An 11,663-nucleotide genomic window follows, 5' to 3' on the forward strand; every position below is an offset into this window, starting at 1 on the left:
TGACCTATCGGATTTGAGAATTTGACACTTGTTTTACATAAATTACTATTATTAAATCATAGAAACCTCCAGAATCAGGTGAATGCCCATTATTCAATATAATTACAATAATATAATACAATTCCGCACCAAGCTGCTGTTTGTGTTTGTTTGTTATAACCTGATCTCTTTTTGCCAGCCTGATGCTGGGTATCATCCCATGTTGAGCCTCTGCCAGGCTTGTAGTCCAGCCATTTTTATTTCCTGCTTTGAGTGCTTTACTAGTCTTATCTTCTTGGTTGTTATAAATATTTCTGCTCTGCACACTGATCCTAAAGTTTGTCACCTGGAACGTGAGCACAATGTAGGTAATTGGAGTAAGTAATTCCACAACCCTTATTCCATGCAAAAATGTATTCAACGTTTAGCTGAGACTCTTCTAAATCTTCTGCAGTCCCAATGAGCTAAATCAAGGTGGTATCTTTCAAAGTTGTTTTTTGGTGTATTTACTATTGAAATGTAACTCTATTCTTTCCCCTGGAAATAGTCATATGACTTTTGCTGGTTAGCATTAGCTCAGTTTTTGCCTAAAAAAAGATGTATCTAAGTAAAACTGCAGGAGCTTCATATGAGTCTCAGTTGAACTTTAAAATAAAAAATTATTTCACTTCACATGTAGTAAAGAGTGAATATAGAATATGAGGCTTTTAGTTTTTTTTTAAATAAAAAATATTAAAATATTAACTTTTTTAGATGCACTGTACAGTACATGTGAAATGGGCTATGGTTACAAACATCACCTGATGTGCAGGTAATAAAACTGCACCTTAACCTTTCTTTAAATTGAGATGTGTGAGGCCTACAACAAAATAATAGTACTGAATATAAGTATATATATATATATATATATCTGGTATAAGAATCATTAAGTGTATCTAAGCTTCATCTGACCTTATAATTAGAATCAGTTTCCTCCAGGTGTTGCTGCTTGGTCCCTTGTGAATTGTAGACTATACGCATGCAAAGGTCTATTGAAACCCTGCGGGCGGGCTGCTGGTCTGACCTGGGCGTTAGAAAGTCTATTATACGCCTAGAGCGGGTTATATTTAGAAATGGAGAAATGCATCTCTCAATGGGATTGCACTTTGAGACACTCTCATAGGCTTAATTTAACACATAGGCAAATCCACAGAGATGTGAAGCCAGTGCGCTGCAGTGTGCACTCAGCTGGAACCACAGGTGTTATAGAAGCAGCAGAAGAACAGAAATATGTAAAAGCTGGTCCTCGAGTAACAGACAATAATATCAAATCATGCTAAAATGTTCAAATGTACACGTTTGAAATAATAAATAATAATAAATAAGGTTAGAAATGTAATGCAGCCTTAATATGTGGAGGGAACGGTCTTCTGCTGGTTGACCGTAGGTTCTCCATCTACATAGAGACGTACAGTATAACAGGCAGTTTCATTTATGAAAATGATTGCAGGTAGAATGGCTTCAGAAAACTATCATTTATGTGCCTCAACAAGTTTTTTTTAAGGTTAGTAAAGAGGTCATTTTAGGGCTGTGGTTTAGGTTTGATTGCAGTGAAATAATTCAGCACCAGCTTTAAAGACATGTTAAAAAATTAACCTGGAGATTCCCTGACAATTCATATTAATAAATTAAATTAAAGTCTGTTTTTTTTTAATTATGCATGGAGATGTATAAATAATTATAATCATTAATGTGTGTGTGTGTGTGTGTGTGTGTGTGTGTGTGTGTGTGTGTGCAGCCATCTTCACTGTTATTCAATTGTGATGTAAAGCCAGCTTCCTACTAGCTGTGATCCAAGAACCTCTGGAGTCCAAAACTGACCAGGGAGAGGTGTGTGTGTGTATGTGTTTGTGCGTGTGTGTGTGTGTGTGTGTGTGTGTGTGGTGGGGGGTGGGGGGGGGGGGGATGTAGGACAGGGGGGGCACGTTTCCTTATCTAAGGTCCACAGGCGGTTTTTGAGTCCCTTATCAGCACTCACCATATTGTATAAGTACATCCTCCTGTCCAGCAGAGAGCGGAAAACTGTTCCCTCTCTCCCTCCCTTCTCTCTCTCTCTGTCGGTGTATGTCTCTCTCTCTCTCTCTCCCATCAATCTCTCTCTCCCTCTCTCTCTCTTTATTTCTCTCCTTTTTTCTTTAAAGTCCAATACATTTCCATCCAATGGAAACCAACTGGAGCACTATGTATGCTGTGGGATTAGTGGGTAAGGTAAAGGAAGAGAAAGGAAAGAGAGAGAAAGAGAGAGAAAGAGAAACAGAGAGAGTGAGGGGAGAGTGACTGAAAGCTAAAGCCATCACCTGCATTCACGCATTAGGTTCTCGGTGACAAACCAGAACCCACAGAACCTTAACCAGTTTAATGTTTCTTGGTTGATTGCTTCCTTGTCACTGATGTGACACCGGTCATTTATGTCAACACTCATTTTAGCACAATTTCATTTTTGCTTTAAGGACAGGAAGGTGAACTTAGAAACTAAGAGAGAGAGAGAGAGAGAGAGAGAGTTAGTGAGGAGGGAATGGAAGGCGTGATGGAATAGGACGTTGAGTTTGTTGCCCAGAAGACAGGCGCTCGAGGACATGAGCACACACACCAATAGTGGGGAGTCTAACACGACTGAGTGTGTTGGTGTGATCAACATTCTATCCACAAACATGGTAAGTACCTTAAGGAAGCTTTCAATGAGGCTATTAAGGAAGTTGACTTTCTCGACATTGCTCTGTTGTTAGGTCGCTGTAGAACCAAACTATTTTATTAATTTTGTTTGTTGAACAACTTCATAGATATATATTTATGCGTGCCAACCTAAAATACTAACTGGATATTGCATTGACCATATTTATTACATTAACAGGCAAGTCAATGCCGAGCTGCCCGTTTATTAGTGACTACAGGGTGTTCAAGCTTTAGAGATGTTTTAAAACACGTCTTATAAGGTTTAAATGGAAGAAATAAGGTGATTATTACAGCAATTATTACTTTTTAGTTGTTGGGCTTTTTCTGCAGTTTTACATATTTCTTATGTAACATTACTATATATATATATATATCAGTGTCATAATAATAATAATAATAATAATAATAATAATAGTAAACATAGCTATCTTTAATACTTATTTCATTTATTTCATTTAATTATTAGAAATGTATACTTGAAGCATAGTAAACTACACACTCCTTTATATTATTAATTTTCCTTTATTAATATACACAAGCAGAATCTATACAGTATTCGAACAATACATCAACCCAAAACATTAAGAAATTTATTTTTACTATTAATAGACTCTCAGTAATAAATATTTCTTAACTCTGTATGTGTCAGAAGATTAATCAGTTATGACCGTTTTTTATCATGAGTGTCCTGATATAAAGTAAATTAATGTATTTATATCAAGCCTTAAAATAGCATTCAAAAGTAATTCAGTGTAAGATTCTATAATAATTAGCAAAATTATAACATAGGAAAAGTAAGTAAACATACGGACATGCAGATCCATTGCCTAATGTAAATGGTTTGAACATTTATTCCGAGTATGAACATGACGAACACGTATACTTGGTGATTTTCCTTGAACGCACATTTACTTTTTTCATGCATTATGCGTTAAGGAATATATTTATATGCTTAAACAGAAAGGGGAAACACACTCGGTGAATGGAAGTAGGCATCTGAGAAAGAGGACAAGGGAGGAAAAAAAAGGGGAAGGATCTAGATTGCAAAAGCAAATCATGAATCATTCAAGGCCGAGTGAATTTATCTGTCCTCGCATATTTATTCTGCCTTAAACAGATGTCATCAACGACAACTTGTTTTATTTTTCACTTGTGCCTCAAGTGAACAACTCACTTTGGCTTGATTTAATTGTGATGCCTTGTTCTCTCATTGGAGTATAGAGTATTCTCCCATAGAATAGTCTTAAATTGAACTCATTACGCATTAATGTATCCGAAAAAATAGCTTGTCCCTTGATTTGTCAAAATTTGGAAATGTTGTGACAGAAAAGGGGTGCACTTGTTTAATTTCCACTTTATAAAGTATTACTCTTGTTACTGTACATGACTTGTTTAAGCATGCATGTAAGACTTAAATATTAAAGATAATATAACAAATGAGCTTTGTACGTTCACATATTATTAGTAGTAGTATGTTTTGCATCCAGTGAGCCTTTCTGTGTAAAAAATATATATATATTAGTTTATATATGAACACAAAATGAAATTATAGCCTATTTACTGTATATAAACTTTAGTTACAAAATATATATAGTCTTGCCAGCTTATAGTTTTTTGTTGTTTTTGTTGTTCCTGATTTCAGCACAAATGACATATTTAGACACTTAATTCTGTGAAATGTCTAGCTTTATTACAAATTGCAATTTCTATACATGTATATAGTGTATGCTAATGTAAAGGTGGATTCATGTCCATTGTATGTGAGTAGTCAAGACACATGATTACATATACTTAAACTGCACTAATCAAAATTTTAGTATAAAATAAGATTTTGTCTACTTATGATTATGGCATTTCATAGATTTTAATAATGTATTCATTTTATAAGCATATTTATAGCTTATTACAGAAGAGATGGATATTTAATTATACCATACTTAATAAGCCAGATTTGCCTAGTAATCATTAGTGATAGTGTTTGATCTGTAGTATGAATTTAAATGTAACAATAGTACTAGATAGTGATGATCTATGAAAATGAACCCACAGACCAATGTCTATACACCTGAGGGTCATAAATGACAAACCACGGTCTCTGCAACTTCTTATAATCTTTTGCTTTTATCTAGACCCCCCTGAGTGGTGTTTGAACTGAAAACAAAACTAAATGCACCTTGGCGAGACTGGCGACAAGGGATCTGCAGACTTGTACATCACAGGCTGCTTGACTGAAGCATCTGGCTAAGCATTTGCACAGAAGGATAAGCAAAGCTTATGAGAAATGTCATCAACATTCACTGATCCACACAAGCCAAGACGAAAACACGAGTAACACTTTAGAGTGTGTGACAACAACAACAACAAAAAACTTAGAGCTCTAAGACAGTAAGAAGAAGACCATGATGGAGAAGCTGGAGCCCACTGTATCCCCCACCCCTGCTCTGTCAATGACTGATCCCTTAACTCCTCCACACACTCACTCTCCGTGCACCAGCAGCCCTGCAGCCAACGAAGCTAATGGTGCAGAGAGCGGCATCAGCACAAACACCAGCCCTGTTACACCGCAACTTACTGAGAAGGCTGATAGAGAGGAAAAAGTGACGGAACCTGAGCCTGCTACCTCACCCCCAAACACAAGTGTCTCTTCCATTTCCACTTCAACATCCACATCAAGTTCCTCTTCTACCATCGTCCTCTCCTCTCCTCCTTCTACGTCCCCTGCTCCACTGCCCCCTAACATCCCTGTAATCAGTCTGGCTCACAGTAAACCCCCTCTGCCCCCGATCCCCATGCCTGCTGCTCAGCTCACCGCCCTCCACCCCATACCCACATTGGCACATGGACCAGGGGAGCTCCGATTGGCACAGCTAGCCGCTCTCTCTGGGGGGCCAATGGCCACAGTGCCTACACCTAGAGGTCTACTGACTCACCAGTACCTGTCTGGACATCCATTACTCAACAGGTAAGAGCTTACAACACTATACTTTTAGATAACCTCTTATATTATATACCATAATTTCACATGACCCAAATGTAATTGACTAGTCATTCCAGTTTTACATTTACCATCACGTATTGACTATATAACCTTTAATGTAAGCTTTATAATCAGGAGTTGATGTTGATCATACCACTAGTGTAGTACGCCAATAATAATTAGGAGACACTGATACTACATGCCATATTCTGTGTTCTGAGAGCTAAAGCATATCCGTTATCTTAATCCTTAAATCTTTATTTCAGTATAAAGTTATAGTCTTAAAACCGCGAAATATTTTCTTTTCTCCCTATTTTGCTTATAGACTTACAGTATGTTATAATGCACCAACAAATAATTGATTTTAATATAAAAACTATAATCACTCTTATTAATGGAGTTTTGGGATGCGATTAAAAACAAAACTTGTCAACGCAAAATTTCACAATCAGCAATCAGTTTCTCCACTCCGTTTTCACCAACTTTCCACTTTTTACAAGATAGTTCCACTTATTCATCTTTTATCATGCGTTTGCATTTAAGATTTTTCCCACACAATGCTTAGAAACGGGCATAAACAACTTAATAAATCTGGACTCAAGAGGTGTTTTGAATAGTTAAAAAGTTAATAGTCCAGTTTTATTAAAATTAATAACATTAGGTTTGTATATTGCTTCGTTAGAAGTATAGAGAATATGTACATTAAGTTATTGGAATCATTTTTGAAAAAAAAAACAATTGTGTGCATAAGTTATTAAAATTCATAACTTATCGATTACTAATATAAAATAAGCTTAATAGAAATGACTGTTGAGACTAGCATATTTAAAGTAAAATGTGAGTGTACATACACACATAGACATGAAGGATGGGAATTTGCAGGGATCACCCGATACAATATTATCACGATACTCGACTGCTGATTCCATTTGTATTACGATTTTGTATGTATCACGTTTTTATAAATATCTTGAGTTGATGTTACAGTTTTTCAGATTTTGTTAAATAATTTGCTCCTACCACATTGCGTCATATGTTTAAAGAACTTAATTATAATTTGTTATTATTTATCATATTTATTAATTTATTTATTTATTTATTTTCAACCTATATTTTTTTTACTGGAGTGAAAATTCTGCCCTTAATTTAAAGATGTTGACCCATCAGTTCTTTTTATCACTGTTGTACATATAAGTCTAAACCAGCTGTTGGTAAAATATTAGCAATGAGCATCATAGTCATATCCCCATGAAGATCATGGTTATTGCTACTGTGGACTGAATTAATTCCTAAGTTGATTATATTGCATTATTTAATTTGTTTAGTGCAAACCTGCCCCTACTTCTCATTTACATTTCTCCAACTATAGTATATTAGTACTGCTGCTAGCCAAAGTGACAAAACTGCATTCTGGTCGTTTGTTACAATCGAGTTCAAGTGGCTTCATTTAAAAGGTTATTGATAAAGCCTTATTTATTGACCTAATACACAGGACAGGAACACATTAGACATTTGATTTTCAGCATTCAGAATGATGTTCCTGTAAAGAAAAGAACTTTGTGCTTACAATGGTTTTGGGAAATTAGGAGGAAAAAACAGCGACCGATTATTTCAACAGCAACTCATGACATATTGCACAAGCTTCTGTCTGCCCTCTTTGGTTCCTGTGCAGTGCCATTCTACAAACATCTTTCTGCTACTGTCATGTAAATACTGAAATTCTATTATACAATTTCTACATTGTGCAAGAGAAGTGTGCAGGCCATCATGCAAAGTTCCTGTTTCATTACAACTTACTTTGCACTTTCTACCTAGGAGGCACAAATGCTGTAGGAGGCACAAAGTGCCCTTGTGTCCTATATGCAGTCTAAAATAAAGTACCACACTTACACACATTCTCCACATGACTTTGGAACACCTGTAGACCTGCACAATAATGTAATTTTATAAATCAGCCAATCTTGTGACAGTAATGCTAATCTATTAAATTGTGTGGACACAGATAAAGAACTTCACTAAACATGGAAAAAGCTGTAAAGTGTTGGTTCCTGTAACTTGTTGGGCTGATTTGAGTTTTTCAAAAGCTGCTGATCCTGTATTTTTATGCCGAACTTTGTAGTGGTGAGGAAAAATTGGCATTAGTAGAAATGCCTTGCTGATTAAAAAGTTCGGAGGTAAATTATCAGATTTGTTTAAGGTTACAGTAAGCTATGATAACGCTATAAAAAACCCTCTTTATAACCATGATGAGCAGATAAGCATCATTGTGCAATAACTTTATTAAGGTGTAAATTTTACTGTGTGAAGAAATCACACTTTCTCCTTTTTATTTCGGGATGTTTAAGGGAATTAAATTTTTTGAATCTATTTTAAACATTCTTTTTTTCACAATTATTGATAAAGTTAATTAGGATTTGTTACTAGAAAAAAATAAGTTTATACGCATAATAATTGATCCCATGAAATGCCATAAAATGTATCTGAAACGTCTTAAGATTTTTTTACTGGACAATTGCATGTTTAAATAGTGAATGAAACCAACAAGATGAATCTCTGTATCTCTACATCCTCAGTGACAGGGCTGTAGTGGTAAAAAAGGTGTGGTAAAAATAAAATATAATTCTTAAAGAAATGTGACTTGAAGCTGAAATTCATTGTTAAACAACAGCATGAGAGGAATAAGTATATTTGAAGTCCATGGGGTTTATTAATCACTATTAAAAGTATAAAACAATGAAAGACAGCATGGAAGATTTTAAAATCAAACAACCATTCAAAGAGAGAACAATCCACCATTCATTTTAAAGAGAAAAAAATTAATATTAAAAAACTATAACACACATCACTACCTGGCTACCCCAGGTACTACCTGGCTATTATATAATAATATGAAAGAATAGTAACCATACAATTTTATGTTTGTTTTTTTTCACTTTATGTTCATAATTTTTTTGCCATTGGCAGGAGAAAGCTTCGTTTCATTTCCACGTTTCACAAATCTTCATATATCCATAAAGTCACAGTAGACAGGTGTTGCAGAGTTAGCAGCACAACATAGAATACACTACGATTAGATCTGCTAAAACGAGCTGAGTAGCCGGGCTGCTGAGAAGCCGTTCCAGAAATGCAGTTTACGTGCATTTAGTCTTCACTATAGCCATGCTAAGCGGTCACAATGAGGTCAAGTTCCTCAAATCATTTTAAGGAAAACAGATACGTGCAAAATGTTCAACTCTAACAAGCAGACTAAATTTCACAAACTGTTGCATGATCCTGTGTCTGGAACAGGTAAAGATCTACATCGACTTTCTCAATCATTCAATGTACAGATGTAATGAAGTCAGGCCTTGACTGGTCACATCTTTTTAATTAAAAGACAGGAACTCACACAGGGACACATCAAACCCTAGATAATTGCTTTTTATGGATTTCTTTCCCCTCTATGAAACGGGAGTTAAAATGTGTAATTTGCCTCTAAAGCCTGTATTTTGTTTCTTCTGACCAGATTGCAAGACTAAAAATGGCCACATTCATGACTGACTTTAAAACACAGTTGTTTCCAAATGAAATATGTATATATATATATATATATATTTTTTTTTTGGTTGGTTGGTTGGTTGGTTTTCATTTATTCTGCTTTTCTCTTGCAGCTCTTACCTTAGTCCCTCCAGTACTTATGGTTTCTTCAGCAATAATCGTATTAAGAGAAGGCCATCATCGCACTTTGAATTGGATCTCACTGACTGTAAGTTGAAACATTTCACTGTTTCCCACCAGGGGTTAAAGAAGTACAATCATTAATTTTGTGTTGCCCTAATAGTAAAGGAAAGGGCAACCTCATTAAGCTATAATCTAGTCAACTTGTTCATGTGAGTAATGTTCACGTTTTCATTAATGGTTAAGCATAAAGCCACAGAAGTTTAGTGATTCAAGACATGGGATATCCATTAGAAAAATATGGAAATTCAATGAAATAACTTATGTTCATTAAAGTTCTAACCATTCTTAATATAGACTTCTTATTTAATGCACAGTGTCAGGGTAGTTAATTTTTTTTTTAATTAATTCTAAGGCATAAAATCAGGCAATTCTTTTTTCACTATGAAATTGAACCTCAAGCAAATTAAGAGTATGCTAGTAATGATGATAAGTTTCAAAGATGTTTGTTGGCCAAGTGTTAACTTTATTATTTTCAATATCTGAAAGTCAGTTTGTCCTATCACTCATCCATCATCGTCAGGGTTCAGTGCTTAAATTTGTAGAAACATGGCTTAGTTCTTATAAAGGTTTTTCTGTTTCCCCGAATCAGCACTAGCTTTAAAATCAAGACTGTTTTCTTGGAAAATCAATGGATTGGTAGTTCCCTTTACTTGTACAGTTTCACTATCACTGCTCTTACCTCTGGTTGCTGTATGCCCTGCTGCCGGGTCATAATATTAAATTGGTGGCTAAAATCTAATCAATATTTTGTCACTGAAGACTGTTAAAGTTATACATTAAACGCTTTAAATCACAAGATCAAATAGACAAATTGCTAGCACACAAAAAAAATTTGTATGCCATATTTGTTCTTGATGTTATGTGACAAATGTTATTGTTTGTGGTTTTCTCTCAGGTCCTCCTCAAAAGCTAGCCAGGCGCGTTTTCACTAACAGCCGAGAGCGCTGGCGTCAGCAGAATGTAAATGGTGCGTTCTCTGAACTCCGAAAGCTCATCCCCACTCACCCACCAGACAAGAAACTGAGCAAGAATGAGATCCTTCGACTTGCTATGAAGTACATCAACTTTCTCGTAAAGCTCCTGAATGACCAGGCCAGTGACAATACTGCACACAGCCTAACGGACAGCACTGAAGAGGACAAGAGCAAGATAAAAGTTGCAAACGAAATGTTGGGCAATGGCACCAGAGACTGTGGTCACATCTTGCACCCAGTGTGTCCGTCAGACAGCACCTCGTCATCTCAGATATCGTTACCACTTCCTGCAGTTCGTCTGGCTTCAGTCACCTCCCACCGTAACAGAGACTCCACTGATTCAGTCATTGCTTTGACCGCATCACCTGGCTCCAGTTGCTATGGGGACACGGACAGTGAAGAGACGTTAGTCTTACAGAATTCCAGGATTTTAAAAACAAGTGTTACGGAAGGGATGATGGAAAAGATGAAGGAACAGATACAGACTGTGATGGCAGGCGGATACCACCGGTGACATCACCTGAGACAACATGTTAAAACATTGTAGCAAAAAACTGACACAATTGATCACAACTGGGACAACTGTTCAAAATATATAGTATATGCAGTGCCAATTTTTGTGTTTGTGTGTTTTTTTTGTGGATGTATTATTATTATTATTATTATTATTATTATATGTTGGCTACTTCCTTTTATAACAGTGTTAAAATTGAGACATCTCAATATTTTTATTCTTTCATTGTGTGCAGATTAATTGTTAGCATTTGAGTGGTAATCATGTTAGACCCATACACTGTTGTTGTAAAGTTGTGGCACTTTGAAGATCTCTATATGGGTTCCCTTAAAGGAACAATAAACACATTGTCTATTTGGAGACCTTTGGACTATTGTGTACCACAGACAATAGAAACAAATAGAATTTCTGTGTCTAATTAGCAGCAGATTAAAAGCAAAATGATGTAGATTTCCAACCAGACTTGTGGATGCATTTGGAAGGTCTTTAATAAACCTACATAGCAAAGAGATGAAAATGTAAGTCATAATCAGGCCAGTCTTAAATTTAGCAACTGGCAGATATCTAGAAAAAAAAATCTCCAAACCCAAAGCATTTTTATTTATTCAAAACTGTTCTAACGGCAAAAAGAAAGATGATTTACCCACAGTTTGGACTAATGAAATAAAACCGTAAGAAACCATAACACAAAGTAAGCATTTTCTGAAGAAAACTGTCCCGAACTGGTCAGGCAAACTAGCATTCTACAGAGAAAATAGTCCTGTACAAGCAAGCAAGCTAGTGTGAG

At 35.7% G+C, this 11,663-nt stretch overlaps 1 protein-coding gene across 1 annotated transcript; it reads left to right on the forward strand.

The window, feature by feature from the left end:
- Positions 1-2,028: 2,028 nt before the first annotated feature.
- On the forward strand, positions 2,029-11,236 carry lyl1 (LYL1 basic helix-loop-helix family member). The gene is made up of 4 exons (XM_053498941.1): positions 2,029-2,672; positions 4,821-5,653; positions 9,319-9,413; positions 10,284-11,236. Exons 2-4 carry the CDS (start codon positions 5,091-5,093, stop codon positions 10,874-10,876), a joined length of 1,251 nt encoding a protein of 416 aa, XP_053354916.1. The 5' UTR covers positions 2,029-2,672; positions 4,821-5,090; the 3' UTR covers positions 10,877-11,236.
- The last annotated feature ends 427 nt before the right edge of the window (positions 11,237-11,663 follow it).

Source organism: Clarias gariepinus, chromosome 6, assembly GCF_024256425.1.
Source record: "Clarias gariepinus isolate MV-2021 ecotype Netherlands chromosome 6, CGAR_prim_01v2, whole genome shotgun sequence".
NCBI lineage: Eukaryota > Metazoa > Chordata > Actinopteri > Siluriformes > Clariidae > Clarias > Clarias gariepinus.